General features: G+C 34.0%; 3 protein-coding genes across 5 annotated transcripts in view; all 3 read left to right on the top strand.

Annotated features, from left to right (window-relative positions):
• On the top strand, positions 1–6,292 carry LOC111711815 (facilitated trehalose transporter Tret1; the record flags this gene model as incomplete). The annotated part of the gene is given in 6 exon segments (XM_023486263.1): positions 1–48; positions 1,019–1,072; positions 2,450–2,563; positions 3,627–3,676; positions 4,117–4,219; positions 6,112–6,292. Coding segments are annotated over 6 exon segments (482 nt in total), but the record flags the coding sequence as incomplete, so codon positions are not given.
• Positions 6,293–8,583: 2,291 nt separating this feature from the next.
• Positions 8,584–21,674, top strand: LOC111711814 (phosphatidylinositol 4,5-bisphosphate 5-phosphatase A). Its single transcript, XM_023486262.1, has 11 exons — positions 8,584–8,916; positions 10,011–10,146; positions 11,648–11,745; positions 14,846–14,931; positions 15,785–15,897; positions 16,041–16,209; positions 16,967–17,216; positions 18,981–19,034; positions 19,840–19,990; positions 20,487–20,564; positions 20,921–21,674. The coding sequence occupies exons 1-11, from the start codon at positions 8,817–8,819 to the stop codon at positions 20,970–20,972; spliced, it is 1,287 nt and encodes a 428-aa protein (XP_023342030.1). The 5' UTR covers positions 8,584–8,816; the 3' UTR covers positions 20,973–21,674.
• LOC111711816 (adenosine deaminase-like protein) overlaps positions 21,671–26,458 on the top strand; it is a 10,763-nt gene continuing 5,975 nt past the window's right edge. Inside the window, exons 1-10 of one of the 3 annotated variants that reach the window (XM_023486266.1) lie at positions 23,290–23,374; positions 23,667–23,912; positions 23,975–24,066; positions 24,139–24,218; positions 24,284–24,375; positions 24,473–24,524; positions 24,651–24,720; positions 24,778–24,908; positions 25,200–25,264; positions 25,561–25,894. In XM_023486266.1, coding sequence (XP_023342034.1) covers positions 23,707–23,912; positions 23,975–24,066; positions 24,139–24,218; positions 24,284–24,375; positions 24,473–24,524; positions 24,651–24,720; positions 24,778–24,908; positions 25,200–25,264; positions 25,561–25,723 — 951 coding nt within the window. In that variant the 5' untranslated portion in view covers positions 23,290–23,374; positions 23,667–23,706 and the 3' untranslated portion in view covers positions 25,724–25,894. The other 2 variants (XM_023486264.1, XM_023486265.1) reach the window with 2 other exon arrangements.

The following is a 26,458-nucleotide window of genomic DNA, read 5'->3' as shown; positions in this document are numbered from 1 at the left end:
CTTCATCTATTGTCGGAGTTTGTATGCTTGTGTCCACGCTTATAGCAGGTATAAAGAGGTGTGCATAGTATCTACACTTATAGCAGGTATAAAGAGGTTTGCATGCTTGTATCCACACTTATAGCAGGTTTAAAGAGGTTTGTTTGCTTGTATCCACACTTATAGCAGGTATAAAGAGGTTTGTATGCTTGTATTCACACTTATAGCAGGTAAAAAAGAGGTTTGTATGCTTGTATCCACACTTATAGCAGGTAAAAAGAGGTTTGTATGCTTGTATCTACACTTAAAGCAGATATAAAGAGGTTTGTATGCTTGTATTTACACTTAGCAGGTATAATGAGGAATTGTATGCTTGTATCCACACTTATAGCAGGTAGAAAGAGGTCGGTTTGTTTGTATCTTTAACTAGAGTTGGGCATTGTTTTTTGACAGATCGAAAATTTTTAGATTAAACGAAATTTGTTGTGAAAATCATTGTTTTTCAGAAAAGAAAAAACCGAACAATGGACGAACGCAATGGATCGTTCAGATTAATAAAAAAAAATCGTTTTAAATCTTTCTAACCATCTTGGTCATTCATAAATGATTTTGTTCGTTTTCACTGATCAAAAAAAATTCCAGAAGATTTTTTTAAAACTATGGTTTTTTGACTAAACTAACGATTTTTTCGAAAAAAAAACCTTTTGAAAAATCTATCGCTTTTTTTAACCAACGATCTTAATGAACTAACGATTTTTCTGAACGAACAACTTTCCTGTACAAACGAATTTACTGAACAATCGCTCAGTGAGAAAATGTTCGAAATAGATGGAAAATGAACGATAATTTTAAAAATGAACGAAATCAATTACTTTTCAAACGGTAGAAAAAAACGAAATGGGCCATTCATGAACGATGAACAAACAAAATGAAAAAAGCCAAACGCGTCCATATCTATCTATAAGCTAATTAGATATAAGTTTTACTCTCTCTAAATCTATCTATTTATCTTATTAAGTTATTTTATTATGTTATTTAGGCCCAGTTGTTGCAAAATTTAACAGAAAACCTCTCCTTGCAATTACTCTTATAGGTACGTCTTTGCAATATGCAGAAGTGCAACTGGGGTATTTACTTGTGCCCCCCTACCAATTGCTTCTGTGTCATTCATAATAATTTCTAGATCATCAAAATTCTCAGAATTATTGTTAATGTGAAGAATTCCGTCGTTATTTTGGTTTGTTTAATTCTGAACATTTCTCTCACTGTGATTTAAAGGTCTCATGCTCTTGCCAATTACTTCTCAAAAACTAAATCTAACAACAAGTGCTTTATAGTGCTAAAATTTAAATGTAAAGGGCTATAGAAAAGCATATATAAGTTAGAGCTTGACCCTGGTGTATATGTAGTGTACATATTCTACCTCCTCATGATTTAGTGATGCGTGTATCTATGCTTGTCCTGGGTGTATATGTATATATTGCACCTCATCGGTGTATCTATGCTTGTCCTGGGTGTATATGTATATATTGCACCTCATCGTGATTTAGTGATGAGTGTATCTATGCTTGTCTTGGCTGTATATGTATATATTGCACCTCATAGTGATTTAGTGATGAGTGTATCTATGCTTGTCCTGGCTGTATATGTATATATTCTACCTCCTCATGATTTAGTGATGCGTGTATCTATGCTTGTCCTGGCTGTATATGTATATATTGCACCTCCTCGTGATTTAGTGATGAGTGTATCTATGCTTGTCCTGGCTGTATATGCATATATTCTACCTCCTCATGATTTAGTGATGAGTGTATCTATGCTTGTCCTGGGTGTATATGTATATATTTCCTCATGATTTAGTGATGAGTGTATCTATGCTTGTCCTGGGTGTATATGTATATATTGTACCTCTTCGTGATTTAGTGATGAGTGTATCTATGCTTGTCCTGGCTGTATATGTATTCTACCTCCTCGTGATTTAGTGATGAGTGTATCTATGCTTGTCCTGGCTGTATATGTATTCTACTTCCTCGTGATTTAGTGATGAGTGTATCTATGCTTGTCCTGGGTGTATATGTATATATTCTACCTCCTCGTGATTTAGTGATGAGTGTATCTATGCTTTTCCTGGGTGTATATGTATTCTACTTCCTCGTGATTTAGTGATGAGTGTATCTATGCTTGTCCCGGGTGTATATGTATTCTACCTCCTCGTGATTTAGTGATGAGTGTTTCTATGCTTGTCCTGGCTGTATATGTATATATTCTACCTCCTCGTGATTTAGTGATGAGTGTATCTATGCTTGTCCTGGGTGTATATGTATATATTCTACCTCCTCATGATTTAGTGATAAGTGTATCTATGCTTGTCCTGGCTGTATATGTATTCTACCTCCTCGTGATTTAGTGATGAGTGTATTTATGCTTGTCCTGGCTGTATATGTATATATTGTACCTCTTCGTGATTTAGTGATGAGTGTATCTATGCTTGTCCTGGGTGTCTATGTATATCTTCTACCTCCTCGTCCCTTCAACTCTGTGCCCCTAGTCTGCCTTTTCTTATACGTATCTGCATACTCATTGGGTAAATATATTTTTACAGTGGTAGCCTATAACTGTGAAATAGGAAAACAACTTTGAGACTTAAGTTAAAATATTGAATAGTTCAATGAATAGCAATTTTACAGTATACACAGATCCATTTTACTTAATCAGCTGAATTTCAAGCTATACTCGTAAAACTTTTTGTTGCATATGAACATTGAAGATTGTTTAAATGTCGTCTTCCTATTTTATAGCTTTTTGGATTGTGACTTGTTACCCTTCTTAAAAATACATTTAGTTCTCATATCATTGGACTGAGAAAATCACTGCACCTATCCCACCACATGATGTTGACTCAAATTGCCTAGATTACACAGCAATCAGTGTTTATATCGAATTTGCTAAAATAAAAATCTTAATTAAAGAAGATTCTAATCTTTGAATTGATATAAACGCCGACAACTGCAGATTATTTTGTTGTTTGCTATAAATTATTTAATCCTAAATAAAACCAGTAATAAACCTTATCCCAGTTCATTATCATATGTTTTTACTTAAAGTAGTTTTTAATCATCATACAGTGGTAACCATAAAACTCTGAAATAGGAAAAAGACTTTTAGGATCAGGTTATGACTTTAAATTGTCATTTGAGCATGATATTCAGCAATTGTGCAGTGTGACCCATTTTACTTAATTATTAATCTAATAAGTGTCTAGTAAAACTATTTCCTTTTTAACAACATCAAATGCACTTAACTATTGCTATGAAGTCGTCTTCCTATTTCAGAGTTTTTTGGTTATTACTGTATGTAAGCATAAATTCACATTTCAATGTGAATCTAGGCTTGATTTTTGCTATTTGCGGATGTTTTTTATTTTGTTCTTTTAGAAGATGTAAATTGTAATATGAATTAACTGTACAACGTACATTTCTTTTAAAAAAACTGGTTTTTATTTTTATTATACAACAATCTATAAATATTTAAACCCCCTCGGGATTCGATAAATCCCGAGGGGGTTTGAATTTCCATTGGTTCTAATTTTTCTGAGAGTAAATGATACATTTGGTATCAAAATTTTAAAGTCTGAATGGTTTGTTTAGGTATTGGACCCCTTGCCTGGGTCTTACTAGCCGATCTCGCTTTACCTAAGGTATTACATCTATTATTTGATTTTAACGATAAAAAAAACAGATTTTTATGAACTTCAGACGCTTATGTTGATTACAAATAAATTTTCAGATATTTTGTATAACTTTGTTTCTTTACCATTTTTCCTTTTCATTTATGTCAATTTTTCGAGACAGAGACATCTGATAGAACTAATATTGGTTGCAATCAACTCCTAAAACTTTTAGGCTTTAGCTACTCTCCACCATTTTACCTTAACAGTCCCTGACAGGTTGCTATAACAATTAATAGTAGCTGTGTATGATATCACCTTTAGCGTCTTATTTAATTGGACTGCAAGACAGAATTCTAAGGGAGTTTGCATCTACAGAGTCCGATTCTTAATGTTACGTTTTTTCTAAACAAGAAATCCACGTTGTTTTACTTGATTTATTTGATTTATAATTTCTAGATCATTTTCAGGTTGCCCCAGCAGTAGTGACAATATCATCTCTAACTAACTGGGGTGTAGCCTTTGCCTTAACTTGTTTATATTCACCTGTTATTAAGATTGTTGGGTTATCAGGTATATTTAATACTATAGGCTTTTGGGGCGTTTTGCACCCATCTTCTATTTTAACTTTTAATTGTGGTTCTATCTTTGAGCATCTTCTGTGTGTACAATATAAGACAATATCAAACAATTATACTTTTCTGTGCAAATTTACAAAAATCAATAACATTTTTACACAAATTTTTGTAATTTTTAGCATTCATAATGATGATTTTGTTTTAACAATTTTAAGAATTTTTTAATTTTATAACTTGTATACAGTTGAAATAGAAAAATTCTTGTTGCCATCGTTTCAATCTTCTTACTTTTTTTCTTTTCCTTTTCTTTCAGACTGTCCCTAATTCTTATAATTTAAGAAAATGAAAATTTGTCGAAACCAGATTTTTTTGGGACAATCTGCTCATTGAAATTTTTTGAGTGTATTCTGTTTTTCAGTATTGCTGCATCTTGAGTGTTGACTCAGTTAGCAAATTTATTGTGTTAACCTACGAATGTGTGAGCACAGTTGATCATGCTGGTTTAAGCTCAACCGGGTGGGTTTTTAAGGGAACGAGGTGGAAAAAACGTACCAGCAATTATTGCTTTGAGTTCTTTAATTCTGAATTTTGAGTTTTGTGTCCAAATCCTAGTTCCGCCTTGTGGTCTAAAAGATGGATCCAACAACATTTGTCCACTCAGAAATCAATTCCAAATGTTGAATGTGACAGAAATGAGTTAAAAATTTGGAGTAGGTTATAGGAAAGGAGGGTATCGAGGGACTCCCATTAAGGAACGAACCCTGTTTTTCTCCTGGATTTATAGTCTTTCCAAGTTCTGCGGCATTTTAGGATTAACCATTGGAGTTGCACTGCAATACAAAATGGGGAGTAGAAACCCTAATTACAACATAAAGTTGGAGCCATAACTGTTTCTTACGATTTTTGTCATTCAAAATATCTTTTATCACAATATGAGAAAATTCCGATATTCTGGTTATAGGCACGGGCAGCTGTAGTATATTTGAATTTCCGAGCTGGGTCAACCTTTCCAGTCCCAGTTTGTACTGTATCGCCCGGACATCGGGTAAATAAAGCAGACACTCAAAAGGACTATAAGCCGGTGCAACAAGGTTGACGCGGTCAGACTTTAGGTTGAATTTACTTTTACTAATGGGTCAGGGGTGCGTGTAGGATTCCACTTCTAAACATTCTTTAAACTTATTAATATAAAGTGTTCAATAATTGTTTACAACTCAAATCCTGATCATTTCTTGGTTTTTTACATAGAGAAAGGAAACTAAGAGGTCGGTTGTGTACATCTAAGGTAAGCTTTACCTCTTCGTTTCCTTTCTCTATGGTTTTTAATTTTATTAGATCGCTTGAATCACTCTCGGGGAGAGAAAGATTTTAAATATTTGAATTGAAACATATTTATACAATTTTCACGTCCTTGCTGAAGTACATTGAGAGACGACATGAATATCGTCTTTGATTTCCGATAATTGATAAATGACATAAAGTCCATTGAAAAAAGATTGAAAATCTAATGAGCTTTTAAAAATGTGATCTAAACTTTTTGTATTTTGCAAATTGACCGAGATATTTAACATTTTAACAGTTTTTATTATAATAATATGGAATCTGAGCACATTTCATAATATCTCCGTCAATTTTGAAGTTGGAAAATGGTAGACCACATTTTGGAAATCCCAAGACTAGTAGTTTTCAGTGTTAAACGTTTTAACTGTGATACTACAAAATAATGTTTACATTTAATAATCCCGCATGGAACAAAGAAGTCGTCATGTCTGTTCCCATTTTTATTGGGACACCCGTATCTTGCTGGCAATATGGCATCAAATACAAATTTAAAGTTATGACATTTTTTCCATTTTTTCGGAGGATAATTAAAATTTTAATGTTTAGGTTTATGGTTCGGTTTCTCCTTGCTTTCTGGAGCTGGATCCGTTCTTGTTATTCTCATCCTGCCGGAGACCAAGGGTCTTAGTGCTACTCAGATACTTCAGCTGTTTAAGTAGATCAAGCAAAAAAATAATAATGCAAAACTTTTATGATTGAAAATAAAATAAAAGATTTAAAGATTGAATTTATTAACCTTAGAAAGGTATGGACAATTTGATAGAATGCTGTTATTTAGTTTTTAATAAATAAAACATGCTTCAAAATAGTTAAACTAGATTTTTCCAAAGAGCTGACTGTACTATCTAATCATAATAACAAATACTTAATCATAATACTTAGTATGCCAGTGAGTTCATTATCTATACTTACTAACAAAACACTTAGCATGTCAGTAAACTGAATTCATTATCTATACTTACTGGCAAAACACTTAGCATGTCAGTAGACTGAATTCATTATCTATACTTACTAGCAAAACGCTTAGCATGTCAGTAAACTGAATTCATTATGTAAACTTACTAGCAAAAACTTAGCATGTCAGTAAACTGAATTCATTATGTAAACTTACTAGCAAAAACTTAGCATGTCAGTAAACTGAGTTCATTATCTATACTTACTAGCAAAACACTCTGCATTTCAGTAAAGTGAGTTCATTATCTATGCTTACTTTAAAAAACTTAGCATGTCAGTAGACTGAGTTTATTATCTATACTTACTAACAAAACACTTAGCATGTCAGTAGAATGAGTTCATTATCAATACTTACTAACAAAACACTTAGCATGTCAGTAAACTGAGACAAGCAAAGTGTTATAATCCCTATTAAAAATTCCAAAACCCAAAAATTACTAAGAAACCTTTACTAAATGGGTTTGAAATTTTGATTGGTACAAACCAGGGCATCTGAATCATCAAATTTTAACAATTATTTGAGTTGCAATATGCAGATTTGATAATTATTTCAAATTACATCATTAGATTATTAAAACTCAATAAGAATATGATACAGGGTGTCCCAATAAACATGAGAATTCAGTGACGAATTCGATATCGTTTTTTTAAATAATTTTTTGATTTAGTATAGTGATACCTACTGAGAAAGCTGTAATCTGTAATAGTTTTGTCTGCTATGCTCACATTTTGTTTGTTTATGTTTTGACTGTATACGCGGTTGTACTTAGTAAAAAAGAAAATTGAAGCATACAGAGTAAACTTGTCCGTTTTCACTGTTCATCTTGCGGAGACATTATAGACACATCTTTACAGCCATTTACCGTTTTCATTAAATAAACTCTAGCAGACATAATAATGTTATGGCATTTGAAATTAGGTATTACAATGCTAGTTCATAACAAAGACGATATATCGAATTCGTCACTGAAATCCCATGTTTTTGGGACACCCTGTATGTTACATATTAAAGATTTTTTGGGTCACCCTGTAGTTTAATTATATTAATAAGTTAAAATTAAACTGTAAGTCAGAAGCAAATGCAACAGTGAATGATGAAAACTACTAAGGCTGGTAAAAATACCAGTAAGCCATATTCAAAGAAAGATTTTTGAAAATTCTGTCAAATTCAAAATCAAAAGAAAATCAAATTCATTGCACTTCTTATGAAAATCTACATAGATGTTAAATAAAAACTGGAAATTAACTTTCTTTTTAACAACATCACTGTTTCCGAGCCCTTAAAAGCCAAGCTTATCTTAAAACCTTTAAATGTATTTTCGAGAAAATTAAATATTATTGGAAGCAATTGTGGCTTTCAGATGACTTCCAAAGCATCCAAATTAAAACTGACACAAAATTTTGAATAAAGGTGAAAACTTTGTCCTAAAATCTATTCGGAATGAGGTTAAATCTTCAAAAATCCACTTGTTCAGTAAAACAAACCAATATCTCTCATTCTGCATTTGTTATTTAAGACGTAAATGGTATAGTTATTGCAACTGTAAATTACGAGACATTTATATGGGACAGCAAAGAATACAGCGGACACCCTCGCCCCCACCCCCTCCTTTGATGTTTAAGGCATTTTCCTGTAACTAAAAACAATGTTTGATAGATTTCTTTTTTTTTATTTCATTTCAGATGGAGTCATACTGAATATTCGAAGATTTATAGATTATTTATTGTTTGAGTATATTTTCCTTGTCCCCAATCAATCTTGCACCCCCATAACAAAATGTTTAGTTGCGCGCATGCATATGTGTAATATAGCGGATTTGTCGTAGGTCAGAAATGAAGTATAGCGGATTTGCGTAGGTCGAAAAATACACCATTGATTGAAGGGGAGCGGAAACCCGATAAACGAAGACGACAGCTGAGACTCGGAGGGGGATATTTGTATAGAATAAAATTAATAATAATATTGTTAAAAGTAAATTTATTGACGAACTTTACTAGGTTTTTATTTTTAAAATTTTTAGTCTACAGATATTTTCATCCCTCCAGGTTGTTAGAGAAGAGGGGGCTGGGAGAGGGAGCCAGGCCAAGTTAGGCGGCATGGAATTAAATCAAAATTATAAAAATCGATTTCTGCCGCATTATTTACGTCTCTTCTTTCTACAGTGAATAACTCGGTATGGATATCATCCAATTAGGTTTCAAGCTTATCTTCTTTTTAACAATGGCCGAAAGAACTGAAATAGTTGAGTAAATATTGTTATTACGACGCACTCGTTGGTTGTAAACTGAAAACCGGAATGGACGCCTTAAACCTTCAGCTCATCACGTTCAATGTGGGTGAATTCCTGCCGGGACCAGAAACTGATATTGCTCGGCTGATTCGTAATCCTACTCCAGGTGTGTATTTAAGGGTGGGGTCATTCATAACTTTATTTGAGTTTTTGTGTAAAAATCGAAGTTTAAGCTCATGGCTCTTGTTATTTTTTTTTTTTTTTTTGTGAATAAAAATGATTTTCTATGTTTTATCAGTGATATATTACATTCTTTTCTGTTAAACCTCTCTCTCTCTGTTATAATTAACATTATTTTGATTTTTGATATATGAACTGAGGATCATGGATTTCTTAATTACTATTTATTTATTACTTGGAAATTACCAGGTGGCTGACTTGGTGAAGTAAGATGAGAAGGTTAATTATCAATTTTTCGAAAGATTGAGGAAAATAACAAAAACAAAAACAAGTATTAATTGATTTGTTTTATATGGCCTCACAATAAAAACGCTGTAGAAAATAAAAGAGGAAAGGGGGAAGGGTTTTAAAAAAATGTAATCCATAAGAGGGGCAATTTTAGTTCTAGATAAATATTCTGTTAAACAGATAACAATGTGTGAAAGAACTTGCTTTTATTATAGTATTTTTTGGCTTACCAATGATTTGGCAAGGAAAGAAAAAAGTTTATCTGTATAAATTCCGTTCAGCCGTCTCTGTATTCTCATCCTTTGCGGGTAACCCTTTTGTAATAACTAAACACATTGTTCTCCGTTGAAGTAAATAAAGGAAAATTTGAAAAAAAAACGCGGAAAAAGTATCTCTGGAAAATATAGTTATAAAACATGTTTGTTACAAGGAAAGGGTAAGCAAAAGTATACTTTTATTAATCAATTAACGTTAAACATTATATTAGAGATTTGTTTACGAGTATAATGAAACCTAGACCATATTTGGTACAAAAAAATTCTCTAAATGTGTTGGGGGATAGATCAAACTTTCGGGATAAATCAAACTTTCAAGTGACCTTCCGATTTCACAACGATTCCATTTATACCGTCCACAAAATTAGGAAAGTACATGGAGGCTATAATACCTAAATTTTCAAGATCTTATTCAAACTTAATTCTATTTTACTTTTGCTTCGAACTAAGCGAATCATATCTCTCCATCCGAAATATGTTAAAATTTTAAAATTTAAACAGAAATTATTGATTCTAGATTTAGTCCTGATTGGACTCCAAGAGGTTCGAAGTGGAGCTCAGGAACTGCTGATTGAACAGCTTCTGGTCGGAGAAGATGCTTGGTCCAGGGAAACTAGACAAACCCTCTCTTCTCTAGGGTTTATTAAAGTCAGGTATCATCGTGCTTAGGATCAGGATCCGTTCGATCCGCAGCATTTTTTCTTCCTGGATCCGGATTTCTGAAAATATGCGGATCCTCGGATCCGGATCCAAGGAGCCAAATTATCAAGAATGTAAGGCAAGGAAAGTCAATTGCGGTCGTGTATACTCTGTGTACATATTGAAACCAGTTCTCTTTGGGCGGAATTTGTAAACAATAATAGATGCATCAGTGTTCGTTTAGTATCCGAGGAGGTTAAAGCATTAAATTTTGAAAATTTTGATAATTCACATAATAATTTCCTATGACCAGAATATTTCATTGATTTTTTATGTGAATAATGGATCCTATGTCAGGCTTCGACGTCCGTCTTGTGTTTACATTAGCGCCCAGAGACAGTACACTGCAGTACTAAAGATGTGTACACTTCTGAAATGACTTTCCTTGCCTTACATCCTTGCAAATTATCAATCAAAACCAACAATATTGCTCTACAAACAATAATTAAGATTTTTAACAATATAATAATAAATTAAAAAAAAATTTCAAATTTCTAAATGGTTCAGTAAGTTTTAGCTAGAAAATGTTTGAACATTTTTCATATCTAAAAAATCAGTAAATCTTGTAAGGGAACTGGATCCGGATCCATTTTTTTCCAGGGCGGATCCAGGATCCGGATCCGAAGCAGTAGAACTGTTCGAGATCGTCATTGTTATGAACGTTGTGAATACACCATCCAAAAGAATCGAAAAATTTCGAAATATGTCCAAATATTTTTTCATAAATTTTTTTGGAAAATGTAATAGAAAATTTCATCTTTCCATTTCTAATTTGTTAGAAATGCAGAAAGTTTGAATATTCTGGAGAAAAAATAAAATGACAGATTTTATCTGAAATTTGAATGTGGGAATTTGCAATCCACAATATACATACAAAGACAAAGATTACGTTTATCTGAATACATGACACTGTCTTTTTTATTTCTTTGAGCTTTAATATAGTTTAACTGAATGATAAAATTTTTTTGTGCATGGTTTTAGACGTTCTAGCTTCTTTAAGAAGTAAAAAATGTTTAAGAAGGGGAAAATGCGCCCCGATTTAAACTAGCATTAAAATGTCTATCTGTTAAACTATTTCCTTTCAAACTAAGTCATGCTTGCCTTTATCTTTCAACAGCTTGATTTTATTTTACAATCTTAAACATTAAACAAAAGTTTTTAAATTTTCCTTTCATGAAAAGCATAAGTTTTTCTAACCAGCAATTCCGATATACTTTAAAACCTTTTAGATACATTTTTAATCTAGAGGATATCCTTGTCTGCATATTAAAGAATAAAATTTGGATTTTTAATTTTTTTTAGTACTTTTTGAAATGGCGCCTAAAACAGATATTGCAGATTATTTTATTCTTATCTTTTTTTCTCTCCTATCATTCTTTCATTAAAATTTTACAAAATTTTCTGAACAAATTAATTTTTTTTTCATCTTAAATTAAGTGAATTAACTTTTTATAGAAGCATCAAGTTGATGGGTCTAGTCCTCCTACTGTTCTGCCTGGAGAAACATGTACCGTACCTTCGTGGACTTGAAACACAGTACACCAGGTACATATAAATATCATAAGAAAAGGTTCCATCAGGGATAAATATTTAAAAAAAAAATTCTCCCCCCCCCTCCCCCCTTTCAGAAATGAGGAATGTTTACCTTTGCGTTTTTTATCTCGGGTTTTACTGAATTTTTAGGGGAGAACTAAAAAAGTTTGAGTAAAAAGTATTGTTTCGTGTATTTTTCCCATTTTTTCATCAATGTTTGATTCTGAAGAGGAAAATCGGCTAATATTATGTTAAGCGCTTTTGAATCTGTTGCGTCTATTCGGAGATAATTGTTAAAAACGACTTATGATGAATAACGTAGCATCTACCCAAATTGAGAACGTTGCAATATACGACTCGGATCGTAAAAAAATTATATTCTTTTCCTGATTAGATGCGTGAAAGGTGAAAGGTTCTTGTACAAAAGTTGAAAAACATTAATTTTCCCAAAAAGTTATATTTAGTTTCTTTAGAGGGGTTTCGCTGAATTGGGGCAAATGAATGATTTATATGTATAAAGTAGAAAAAAAAATGAAAAAACTTGCCTTCCATTCGCCCCCCCTTTCTTAAAATTCTGGAAAATATACCCCCCTGTCATCCTAAAACATTCACAAGTTCTTTTTATTTTGGTTGCGCTTCTTTATAAAAAGCGGTAATCTCTGTTTGTTTGTTTGTCCCATCATAAATCAGGAACCCCTGGACCGATTTGCCCCAAATTTTGATAGGGGAACGGGTGGGTGGGTCGACTTTTATAGCGAAAAATTAAGTTTCCCGGTAAAAATCGTTTAAGTGCGAGTAAACTATGAGAACCCTGTGTAACGCTGGGTTCCCAATAAGCTTGTAGATCCATATTATTCTTACAAAACGTTTTAGCATATTTGAATTGAAATTATAATTATGTCCATGGCTTCTACTATACCAAGTAAGAACACTATAGTAAAATATATTATTTGGCACTTTTGGGATAAAATTCTCAAATCCACCTTTCACCAGTTCGAAAGTTTTATTTGATACATTCAAAATATTTGTCTGTGTATAAAAAAACTAGTGTTGTAGCCTAAAATCAAAAAAATTTTTAAATATCGATAGACGGACAAATGGACTGAATCCAGGCGATCCTTTTACTACATGTTTTGAAAATTGAAAAATCGACCTTTCCTTCAGACCTTCTTTAAAAATCGTTATTACTGAAGTTTCGATTTTTTTCTTTTATAAAGGTTGCTTAAGTGCTGCAAAAAGGTTTTGACAGTTTAGATTGAATACTTTCAGCCGTAATAATGAGGAGTGCTAGGTTTCGTATTGAAATTATAATCATCACCATTTATGTAACCGACACTACTTACAGGGTTACCCATGAAGGATGAGACTGTATAGACTATTCAAAACCCTTAAAAGACGTCGATCCCAAGCTCTAATTGGGTCTTATGCCTTGACTATGGTCTTTAAATGGCTTGTTTAATGGTTTGGCAAAGGAAGAGAAACGTTTATGCATGCAGAGTTTGATGAATGTAAGGAAACTGACAGTAAATTGTCCCTACAGCCGTGTCTGAAGTCTCATATGGGTAACCCTGTATATACTGATCACTGTAGCAAAGTCCCTGATTCGTTTATTTCCACGGGAGGAATATGACTTAACCTGGGTTTAATACTACTGAACAGGGAGGCTAAAGGGTTAAAGTTATAATTAAAAGTGACCCTTTATATAAGCAATTTCCCATATTTATTAATTTCCTTCATTTCTCTGCTGTTTCAATCCACATGTAATTGTTCAGAGGAATCACATAGAAAATAAAAGAACATTTTCATGTTTGCTCAAACGAAAGTTCAAAGGGCACTGTTTTGAGTCGGACATCAGGATTTATAAACAGAGGGGCAGTCTTAATTACAATCCTTTGAAATATCAATGAAAACTTTCAGGTTAAGTGGTAATAAATTATTTATATCTTGTTCAACGAAATAACTGCGAGAGATCTCGGGAATTGAATAATTTTGACAGAACATTTAAATTTACATCAAATAAATATATTCGCTGGAAATTTTAATTCTAAATGGAATATTTGCTAACAAAATCTTTTAATACTGAGAGAATCATAAATTTTTCACTTATGTAAAATATTATCCAAAAAGATATTATTTGACAGACAACGTATGGTTTCACTTTGTGTGGGAATTGTCAACTGAAAAATGAAAGGGGGAGCAACATATTTTTATTTTTTCTTGGCAGGTTTTAACTTCTTTTACTAAAAACAGACCTGAGATTGAAATATGTTTCGTCTTTACTTGACCAGTTAAAAAATAGCGCATGCTCATGATATAAATATCAAGTTATTTCCTTTTACAGAAGATATTATTGGAGATACCATTTCTCATGTACTCCCCAACCTCCACTTCTGTTAGCTCTCTATCCCTCCCTCGTCATTCTGCTTCTATCGCAATCCCTCCTTGATCAACCTTCCTCCAATCTCGCAATCCCTACTTGATCAACCTTCCTCCAACCTCTTAATCCCTCCTTTATCAACCTTCCTCCAACCTCGCAATACTTCCCTGATAAACCTTCCTCCTTCCTTGCAATCCCTCCTTGTTCGACCTTCCACCAACCTTGCAATCCCTCCTTGTTCCACCTTCCACCAACCTTTCAATCCCTCCTTGTTCCACCTTCCTCCAACCTTGCAATCACTCCTTCTTGCACCTTCCACCAACCTTGCAAGCCCTACTTGATCAACCTTCCTCCAACCTTAAATCCCTCTTTGATCAACCTTTATTCAACCACATCATCCCTCCTTGTTCCAACTTCCTCCAACCTTGTAATCCCTCCTTAATCAACCTTCCTACAACCTTAAATCCCTCTTTGATCGACCTTTATTCTTCCACATCATCCCTCCTTGTTCCAACTTCCTCCAACCTTGTAATCCCTCCTTAATCAACCTTCCTACAACCTTAAACCCCTCTTTGATCAACCTTTATTCTACCACATCATCCCTCCTTGTTCCACCTTCCACAAACCTTGCAATCATCCCTCCAAACTTTCCCTTCCTTCAAGCGGCATCTTCCAAAAGTTTGCAAAGTGCCCCCTTCCTCCCTCCCCCTTCTTTTAACACCCCCCTCCCTTGTATCCCTGAGATAAAGATATAATTAGGTTTCAGATCTACGGTGTATCTGTTTGTGTCCTGAACAGTCATCTAGCAGCACATGATCATAATAACCAGGTACATCTTTTATCCATGCGGATTTGATTTGGACATTTTCCTGGTTTTACTCCAAAGTACGAATTTAAAGGGTTGCCCGAAAAGGATGAGACTTGACCATTGGGGGTGGATACGTTTTCAGAATTAATTTTTTTAAATTATTAAATAACGACGACATAAAAAGTAAAAAAGTTTTACAATAAAATAAAGACGTCATGTTTAGGAACATGTTGAGAAAATAAGAATTAATCTTATCATCGAAAATAAGTAATCTTGTTCAATTATTAGTTTCTATTTTCTTATTATTCTGGTTTCTCATTATTCACAAAGATTTTCGCAGATTTTCTAGAATTATTATTGAAAAGACGACATTTGAAGAATTTGAAGAAATTGCAAATAAATTCAAAGAAAATAAGAAATTCATTATAATAATGAAAACGAAATAATCGATTTTAGCATTGATTTATTGACCAATTTCTTTTGAGAAATATGTTCCTAACCATCTAATTAGATTACTGTATAATTTTTACTTTATTTTTCGTTGTCGTTATTTATTAATTTAAAAAAACTAATTCTGAAAACGTATCGACCCCCAAAGATGGAGTTTTGAACGTCAATATGTGCTCAAACTCAGGATTTAATGATCTTTAAAAAGTTTAATATGTCTCCAATGAATCCGAAAGAAGTTTTCAACAACACTGCATACCCAGTTCAACTACCTTACATAGCCGGTCACGCCCTTTAAGTGTGTTTTTTTTTCATTACTAATTGTAACTTTGTGTTCGTCTGTTTCGATATTTTAAAAAAAAACTAATTTAAACTTTCTGTTTCTTTTTGGACCAATGGGGTTTTTTCTACATAGCGTCTTGTCTAGGCTAGAATAGAGAGTTACAACACAGTTCTAGGATCACATACCTATACTTCTCCTAACACAGAGTTGATAATGTATCACGATTATGTTTTCTGGATGGGAGATCTTAATTTCAGGTGATATTTTTAGTGGTTTGTTGGTTATATTACGCCCAAAGTAACATTTTTAATTTAAATTAAAAAGTTAAATGAACTATTTACAGCTAATTCTACCAAAAATCTCAAGATCTCGAGACATATTTAACTCAATCTGTTTTAAGACTTGAAATGAACAGCTTCAGCTTCCAGGAGATAGAAGACCTGGTGTCGAAGGGAGTATTGAGTAAACTACTGGGTGAAGACCAGTTGTCCGGTGCTCGAAGTTCTGGTCAAGCTTTCAGTGAACTTGAGGAGAACCAGCCATCCTTCCCTCCTACATTCAAGTATAAGGTAGGATAGCCATCCTTCCCTCCTACGTTCAAGTATAAGGTAGGATAGCCATCCTTCCCTCCTACATTCGAGTATAAGGTAGGATAGCCATCCTTCCCTCCTACATTCAAGTAAACGGTAGGATAGCCATCCTTCCCTCCTACATTCAAGTAAAAGGTAGGATAGCCATCCTTCCCTCCTACATTCAAGAATAAGGTAGGATAGCCATCCTTCCCTCCTACATTCAAGTATAAGGTAGGATAGCCATCCTTCCCTCCTACATTCAAGTATAGGGTAGGATAGCCATCCTTCCCTCCTACATTTAAGTAAAAGGTAGGATAGCCTCTTACAATTCCCTCCATAATCGTATAAGATAAAAGCAAATTCTACATCTTTTGAATTGTTTTTTTTCTTCAATTAAATATTTACAGAACTTTCATTTCCTCAACAAACCTTCATTCTTCTCAATTTATTTGGAAAGCGCCAAATATTAACCGAGAGCTACTTAGTACTCAAGTAACGGATCAAATCGAGAGAAAAATGATGAAAATTATTAAAAATAACAAAGATTATTAAATTATGAAAAATGAAAAATATACATGAGAAATGAGATTGCACGTCCCATTTTGACATCATTGCCTCAAATATTTTTTACTTAAATAATAAAGTACCGAGAATTCGAACTAATCGAGAACACACATTCAATTGGGAGTGCAAAAAAATGTTCTTGAAAAAAGACTAATATCAAATTAACAAATAAGAACAAATAAATGTTAAGGTTGGAACTGGTGTATTCGACAGTAAGCGCCGTCCTGCTTGGACGGATCGTATCCTGTTCAAGGTGAACAAGGGGAACTACGACAACCTTGAGCTCTCCCTGCACCAGGAGTCTTACACGTCCCACCCTGAGTTCCTGGAGTCTGACCATAAACCCGTCTCATCCTCCTTCAAGTTATCCGTGTTCTCCAGTAAACTGGCGGAGGAGCTCCTAGTCCAGTGCTTTCATCCAATAGTCAGATTTCATACAGGAAACATTTATTTGAACCCAAGAGATTTGTTGAATCTCTCTTATAAAAAATTATACTCCCCACTGTTTCTCTTCATTCTTTTTTAATCTGTAATTTCTAAGATTCGATGAATCTCTGAGCGGTGTTTATCCGAGACAGTGTGTTCATCGGTTCTCTTCAGTATTGATTTTCTTTACTCAGGGCAACACTCAGATACAGAGAGAGAGAGAGATAGAAAGCGAGTTAGAGAGAAAGATGTATCCAAATATTGAGAGAAAGAGAGGAATAGTTGAAAAGATGAGAGAATCTTTGCTGTAATTTCCTTTTCGGAGATTTCTGCCTAACATTTTCCGGACAAAAAGGATGTGGTTTCTTTTATAAATATGCACTATTAATTTTAATTAGCGTCTTAAATTTAAATGGTTTCGCTTGTGTAAAGTTTAGTAAAGTTGTTCTATCTGTGTCTGGAAGAAAAGTACGTTAAATGTTGTTCAAGTAAGTAATGCAGATAAAATTAGTATTCTGTACAATCCCTCGGGAGAAGAACAACTTCAAATTTGGAAAGCGAGATTCATGAAATTTTATTAAAATGAAGTCAAATATTTGGCTCGTTTTTGCATGTACTCGGTTTTTCAAATGCGTAAACTCGTCGATTCATGGAAGGGGGGGGGGGTAGAATTCTATTATTTCAGACACAAATTTGCCTTGTTTTTGCTATTTCAACTTTCTTCTTTTTTGCATATCCTACCTTACTTGGTTACTAGGGTGGTGATCCTCAGAACTCCAGGTAGGCGCATGTTGAGGATAGCTGGAGTGGTCCGCACAGTCCAGAGGTCAGGTCGTCGTCGGTAGAGAGTAATCCAGTAAGTCAACACTCCCTGGACCTGGCACAATAGTTGGACCTGACCAAATCCAAATTTTGGTGTTCTGGGACCTAAATTAATGAATTTGAGCTTCGTTGATGAACTACCTGATGCCGGTTCAAATTTGAACCACTGATTTAAAGTTAAAGATTCAGGAAGGATTTGAACCGGCGGAAGGCAGTTCAACCACCCCGCAAGTAAATTCGGTTCTTTGTTAAGGAATTAGTCGTTGAACTTAATTTGCTTAAATTCAACCCCGAAACTGCTGTACACTTAGTAAGATATATCCTTCCTCAATCTACTGCAGTACACTTAGTGAGATATATCCTTCCTTAATATACTGCAGTACACTTAGTGAGATATTTCCTTCCCCAATCTACTGCAGTACACTTAGTGAGATATATCCTTCCTTAATCTATACTATATTGCCCTCTCTCCTATTATTGCTTAAAATCCTATATGTTCTTGCAGAGCAAGATTGAGTATCTGAAAAAGTTCTGTGTGTTTGTTTAAGCCATAGAAAATAAAGCAAAACTGATGTGGATTTTCCTCAAAAATGTTCTCTAAAATGATGAAGAGACTGATGACGTATTTAAAGGTGACTCCGTTTAAAGTGTGGTGTGTCCAATTACAACGGTACTGCCTAAAGCTTTGTATGAGCAAGATTTAATAAGGTATCACTTCCAATATTTTTTACTTCTAACCTGGTCATTTTTAATTGTGAAATGCTGATTAATGCTTGAGGTACAATGTTAAATCGACAATATCTTTCACATTTTGATGAGATCAAGGTTAAAATGGCACCTTTGTGCATCGGGCATATCCCTCTGTAATGCAGGGTCACTTGAAATTACACTAACAGTCCCGAATAGTTTTTATATTTAAATATTTTCTTTCATTTTTGAATATAAATGTTGTGCAGAAGATGTATATTGTGGAGAGGATAATACCATCGTGTACTCTGTTAATGTTAAAGGTAAATAATTTATTCTACCTCACCCCCNGTTTTTTTTACATAGCTCAAAAAGTATTGGTCTGAGGCTGTGGAAATTTTCTGACTTTCCTTACATACCGGATCCTGTCCGTTATAAAGACTTTGTCCTAGTTTCTATGTACTTTTTAGTCATAGTTTTTATTTAATCATGCTAAAAATTTGCTGTTTGCTCTCAAAACACAATTCTCAACTATTCACCAATGTTTGAGCATAAAAATGAGCGGGGAACAACAATTTGAACATTTTTAATCTGTACCAAAAAAAAAATTATTCAATATTAACTTTTGTTCATGATCCGGATCCATTTTTTAAGAAGAATTGATAAGAAATAAAATGTTAATTAACTTGGAATCAATATCTTTTTTCTTGATTCTATTCAATACCAACAAAGAAGAGATCTAATTAGTTGAGTTTTCATTAAATAAAAAAAAAGATAATTGAATTTTTAAACAAGATCAAAGATATTCATAAGAAAAAGTTTTAAGGACGGGCATTCAGTAAAAAATAATCATTTTTTACTATGGGGCCATCCCTTAATTTTTCTCGTTCTCCATTTAATTTTTAAACCAAAAAAAGTATTTCGAAACAAACTGTTTGATACAAATTTTTAAAAGTTTAGATGAGAGGGATTGAATTTGTTATACTGTTAATTAATCAGACCCGTTTGGGCGTNGGGTTCTGAGAAGAATAGCAGAAAGTAGTAGGATAGATATTTTTACGCCTCTGTTCAGACCACATCTTTTCACATTTCATAATTGAAATTATTTCATAAGTTTTTTTGTGTTAGATTGGAGATATTTGAAGGCTTGGGACTGGATAGGAGTATACAAGGGGGAGGAGGCTAGTTTTCAGGATCATATTGGATTCCTCTGGGCTCCCTCCAGTCCAACTAGGCAGGAGGCATTCCAGCTATCCTTCGATGATTCTATATTTATCAGGTAATCCTGTAAATCTTGGATTTATTAAATATGCAATAAGTTCGAGTTAGAACCCCCGTAGCTCTCCCAGCTGCATCTGAACACTGTACTTGTTTACTTGTTTACTTGTGTGGTGGTTTGCAGGAGACCTCTAGGTCAATGGTGCAAACGTCTTTGGTGTCCTCTGGAAACTGCGTGACTTTTCGATAAGTTATTCATCTAGATGCTTCGTAACACAGTTCCTAATAGCACAGAAAGACAGTTTAAATGACTAATTCCTCCAATTTAGTCTTAAAAATGGTGACATTCCTGGACTCCTTGACTTCAATTGGTAAACTATTTCAAATGTAATGAAGGCTTTAATGATTTGTCTGTAATTACTATTTCAGTTTTCCATATCCGGACTGTTCCATGGCAGTGAAAGGCCGCAATATGAAATTTGTTTTCTCAAAATTAAATTTGTTTTTGCTGGATTTAAGAAAACTCTGAACATGGTTTTATTTTATTTTATTTCTAGAAGTGGAGCATACAGACTTGTTTATTATTCTGCGGAGTCAAAAGACATTCTCGGGATCAGTTCTATTTTTCAAGCTAGGTATTATTCCCACTTTTTTTTGCTCAGAAACAAATCTTTTAATTTTGTTATGTTCATCCGTCATGGGACTTACAAGATATTGAATTATGGTATAAAATAGACCCTTTTTTAGAAAACAGATCTGTAATAAGTTTAATAAATTCCAATTTTATACATAAGAATTTTAAAAACTAGTTGAAACAAACTTTTACCCGACGGCAAAGATGAATTCCGTTTCTATAAAATAGAAAGAAATTTGAACCAACTTAAAAATAAATGTATTTTTGTCATTGAAGCTTAGAGAAAAAGATCATTTGGCACCGTTGTGGTTCTGTTTTTTACTTTACGTTAAAATTTGCATCGGACTATTTGTTCAGGGTTCGTGAACTAGGACCTGAGGTTGGTGTAGAAGCCACTGAAGAACTATAACAGAAGAATATTGACGGGACTAACATAGTATTTTAATTTATCTCTAGTCAAGGAGAGAGCTAGTAGAGATCGGAGAATATTTAAACAGTAAGCTACTATACCACTCTCTCCTGATATATCAACTGATATACAGAAAATGAATCTGGTTTTTTGACTTTATGTCTAATGGAAAAGTAGTTGAACTAGCTAAGGTTAGTTAAACTACGTCTCAACCAAATCCTTCTTGTTCATTAAGTCTTAACTCAGACCATTTTATGGACACTAGATCTGTGTCCTGTTCTGTCTATTAATTATGCAGTATGAACTAATTAGTGCCTTAGCTAGGAACAGATTTTTTCCGAAGAGTCTTCATAGACTTTCCAAATTCAAAAGGTTTCGCATCAGCGTAACCATGAATAATTCAAGTTCGGATATATCCCCTTCCTGTACCTCTAATCTTGCTAACAAATGCAAAGGAAAATTTTTGATGTATGTTTAAAAACTAGTTGTTATGGTTATATATTTATGAAAATTTATTGACTTGCTGGGAAAATTGTGATATTTCTAATTCTAAGCCCAAGTCTGCTAAACTGGGATTAAGTTACGTAACAAATCCTGTAATCCTAAAATCTAAACTTAACCCCGGTTTTGTGGCATTATCATCAGACTCTGATTGCATGGGTTGTGAAATAACAAATATAAATTATATTATATGATTACAGATATGATGGTAGGATAGAATGCGAGGGCTTGTGAAACTTCTCCGGGTCTCTACAAGAGCAGATAGAGTTTGCTATCAACCCATTCGATCCTACTGGTGGGGTCATGACACCTTAGGTTAGTGACTCTTCTTAAATGGTTTTAAAAGAAAAGGCTTCACAAATGTTTGAAGGAGATACTCCAAAAGTAGGTTTCTCCGAATTTGAAAATAGGTCGCAAAGCTGTTCTTCGTTAAACCTTTATCCTTAGCGGCTGTAAACCTTGTTCTTCGTAAACCTTTATCCTTCGCGGCCGTAAACCTGAATTTTACTTCTCTAACGCAAATTCCTTTTTTTTAAGTCCTACATCATTTTTGTTGCTTTGATAAGGGAGGGCAATTCGGTTTTTTTTTCAGACAAAAGACAGCATTAAAAATATTTTTTTTAGCAGAATCATTTTTAATTCACCTCCTTTAATAACGTTTTGTACTACCGTTTGACCCAAACCCAGCTTTGTCTGCAGTCCAAACTTTCTCTATTAACCCTGTTCCTGCTGGTCAAGTTGACCCCCCCCCCTGTAGTTTTTTTTACATAGCTCAAAAAGTATTGGTCTGAGGTTTGAAAAATTGTCAAGACGACATTTGATAAATTCTTCCGATGTATTCGTTATTAAGGGATTCACTGTAGACTAATTAAAATTACAGATATAACACTAGATGTCTTCTTTTCAAGATTTAGGAGTTGTTTCACAATATCCTTGAGGCAGAAGCCCAAAGGAGTTATGCACAGTAAGCGTAGATCAGGCTCTCTCTCCGTAGAATTACAAGACAGAGATAGAGCCTGTTCTATGCCGACTAGGCGTAACATATACATCTTGAAAAGACAAATCTGGTGTTCTATCTGTAATTTTAATTAATCTAAGTTTATGTATAGCTTGCATATTTAGAGGATCAGTATAATCGTGAAAAGAAGGCTAAAGAGAAGGATGTTATTGCCTGGACTAAACCTGGTAGTAATGTACAGGAGAAGGAAGAGTTTATGTGGGCTCCTGGAAGGTAGGAGTTCGTGCATGAAGACGACATAAAAGGGACTGTCGTCTTTTTTAAGTGGCCTTCCAATTTTATATAATGGGGGCCTTATGAAAAATATACTTTAAACTTTCAGAGAAGTTTGTCATATTATCATTAATATGCAAGATATCGTAATTGTTATATGCTGGAAACGTTTCGATTTTTCTGGAGCTTTAATCCGCCGTTGTAATGAATAAAATCAGGTTTTAAAGATAATAAAATTTATATTTTTGGTACTTTTGTGAATCGTGTGTACATGCTCTGTCATAAATGGAGGGTCCCTTAGAATTACGCTCACAGTATTTTCGTTGGAACTTGTCTTAACGTGTTTTTTTTTCTCAAGGAGTAATAAAAATAAGGAGAGGAATGTTTACTCGCTGTTTTTTAGAATTAAAACTGCCTGAAACCTGCGTTATTTTAAACCAAAAACAATACATAATCAGTAATGGCTTGATACTGACCAACCTGCATTGACCGGGATTTCTAAGTTTTGTTTGTATATAGATTATATTTTTGCCTTCAGAACTATTTCTCAGGTTCTCGAGTATCCATATTATTTAGGGTAAGTGACGAAGCTAATTTAACAACTGTAAACCATCGTGGGTTTCTCTCCCGCTGGACTGGAACTACTGAAGTTTTTGAATTCACCAGCAAGGAAATTAAGACATTTTTTACACCAAGGTTTATTTTTCAGATTAAAAAATACGTCAGACTTAAAATGGTAGAATTATCTGAATTTTGTAAGCTTCTCCCCAAAGTTGAGCTTCACGCACATCTAAATGGTTCCTTAAGGAGAGATTCAAATATTTGTTTATTATTTTGGTTTTGAGTATTGTGGTTTTTGTTGGTTTTAATTATTACCCTCTAACTATCTATCTATCTGGATTATGTGAAGTTAGTCTGTTGTTCTTTGATCGTTAAATTTTCTTATATTTGATCAACTGTAGTTGCCAAACTATTGAAAAGCTGGTAGCCTACCACACTAAGATGTGGCCTGATGAGCCTATGCCTGCTGGATCTGATACTCTAATCGAGGCAGGGAAGAAGGGAAGCTTTGATGATCCGTTTCGAATGTTCTCCCTGGTCCACAGCATAACAGACAACGTCTGGGCGGTGGGGGAGGCCATGAAAGATGTTATTGAGGAGTTTGCGGACGATGGTGTTATTTATTTAGAGATCAGAACTACACCAAGGTAGCAAAAACGGAAATTGGAAATTGTTCAAAACCTATTTGTAAACCTATGATCTTGTATAGGAGGGTTGCTGGTAGGATGGAGAAGGAAGAGTATTGTAGGGCTGTACTTGATCAGATTGTAAAGTCTCGCCTCACTTTCCCGCAGATAATAGGCTAGTGACGAAAAAAATTAACTTTTTAAAAAAAATTTATCTGAATAGAACTTGATTAGACGTTTGTTATAGTAAAGTTGATCATAGCAGTTGACAGAAGGTTGATGCAAGATTTTGAGGAGCATATTCAACTGTACAATTTTCTTCAGAAGTTAAGTTTTCATTATTTTAAGTTAAAGTTATTGTTAGTCATTTCATAAAGAGGATTTGTTTACAGGACTACCCAGGTCAAGTGGTTGGGATAGATATCTCAGGGGACCCGAGGCAGGGGAATATCATTCAGATCATTCCTAGGATGCAAGAGCTCAGGGAATTATTTTGTTTTGTCAATGATAATCCAATTAGGGTTCAATGCTCACAGAATATTACTCATATTCTTCTTTGAACCAACATCATAATTGTACAGAAATGAAGGAATACGATTCTCTGTTCATCTTGCAGAAGTATTCAACAAACAGGGAATATTCCTAGTCGCATAATAATAACATTTTTATTCTCTAGATGATCAATTATTCTGCAAATTATTTTATATGAAACCCTGTCATATCCTCCTTTTTTACAAATCCTAGAATATACCTTGGTAGGAAACCCTGGAGTTTTTAGAGTTTGGTCCGGATAGAATTGGTCATGGAACCTGTATTCATCCTTCTTTAGGTAGATATTATTTTTTCACTTTTAAATCTAATCTATTGTAATTATGGCGTTCTCCAGGGGGATGTTCTGAGCTCTGGGATAAACTGGAGTCTTCAAGTATTCCAGTTGAGGTCTGTATGACCAGCAACGTAATCTGTAACTCTGTTCCTTCTTATGCTCAACATCATGCTGGACTACTGCATAACAAGGTGCTTACGTTTAGCGCTTATTTAGTGGGAATTAGGAATTTATGAATGTAGATCAGATGAAACCAGGTTTATCTTTTCTGGCCTATGCTCAAATGCGTTAAATGGAAGCCAGTAACGACTAACGCTAGTTCTACTTCAGCCATTGAGCTTCTTCACATAAGTAGTTGAACCCCTTCAACCTAGTTCAACAACTTCTCCTTGATAGGGGATTTTTCATCTCTGGTACCGACTTCTGAAGAAAATTAATCCTTTGTGATTTTTTTCTTAATTAGTTTTATGATTAACATATAGGTTCCTTTTATCCTTTGTACCGACGACAAAGGTGTCTTCTCTTGTTCACTCAGTGGAGAATATAGGAAAACCTTATTTCAATTTTAGTCCAGTCAAAAAATTGATTTAACTTGATAATGTTTTACATAAAAGTTAGCCAAGAGAAAGGTATTTACGTTATAAAAAAAGTTTTTAAACGGTGCTTTGTTCAAGACATTGGGTAACTTTTTAGTTTTTTTCAAACCAAGGTAAGATTAAGAAAAAGAAAATGCTTAAAGATTTATATATATAATCCAATAAAAAGCAGAAAGGTTTTGAGTTGTATTTGAATTTCACAGATTTATAGCTTTCAATTGTATATTAAGTTGAAAGTTTGGTTCAGACTTGCTGGAGAAGCGTTTGGTTGGGACTCTGAGAAATTGTTCAGGGTTGCCAGCAAGGCAGTGAACTATATCTTCAGTGGAGAGGAGGAGAAGGAGATGTTAAAAATAACCTTTACAGAGTGGAGGATGAAAAATGCGGATTTCTTCAACTCAAAACCATGATTGAATCATAGAAATAACTGTAGTTTTACACCAGTTTTTTGAGTTACTACTCTGCATTTTGTACATTCAAATCAATATATTTTTTTTCCCGGTAGGAAGTGAATATTTTTGTATTTTTTGTATCAAATTGGTTTTTAAGTAATAAAGCTGCATCAGGCGCGCCTATACCTACTTGTATGTTTATATTTTATCCAAAATAACAAACAATATTACATTGAAACATCTGAATTATAAGCACTTTTAAAACCACTTTCACTGGGAATGTGTCCAAATTATGTCCCCACTGTAAACCAATGTGCCTGGAGTTGTGTCTGAAATTTGTCCTCAGTATTAACCACTGTGCTTTGAAACATGTCATTAAGTTTTCCCCACCTTAAACCACTGTGTCTGGAATTTTGTCTTAATTTTGTCCCCAGTATAAACCACTGCTTCTGGAAACATGTCAAAATTTTGTCCCCGGTTAAACCACTGTGCTTGGAATTATGTCTGAATTTTGTCACCAGTATAAACCCATGTTCTGGAAGTCCCTGTTCTACCCTGAACAAGCAACGGAAGATTTGGCGAAAATGCAATATTCAGCGTTAGTTCAAAGTCAGGTTAGTTGCGATCATTTAAAGACATCTGTTACTTCAAGAATGTAATGCAAGGAAAGTTAATTGCAGTTGCGTATACTCTGCGTACATGTTGAAACCAGTTCTCTCTGGGCGGAATTTGTAAACAAGAATACATGCATCA

This window comes from Eurytemora carolleeae, unplaced genomic scaffold, assembly GCF_000591075.1.
Source record: "Eurytemora carolleeae unplaced genomic scaffold, Eaff_2.0 scaffold1201, whole genome shotgun sequence".
Lineage (NCBI taxonomy): Eukaryota > Metazoa > Arthropoda > Copepoda > Calanoida > Temoridae > Eurytemora > Eurytemora carolleeae.
Note: the sequence above shows the minus strand (reverse complement) of the source record. Positions and strands in the feature narration are given on the sequence as shown.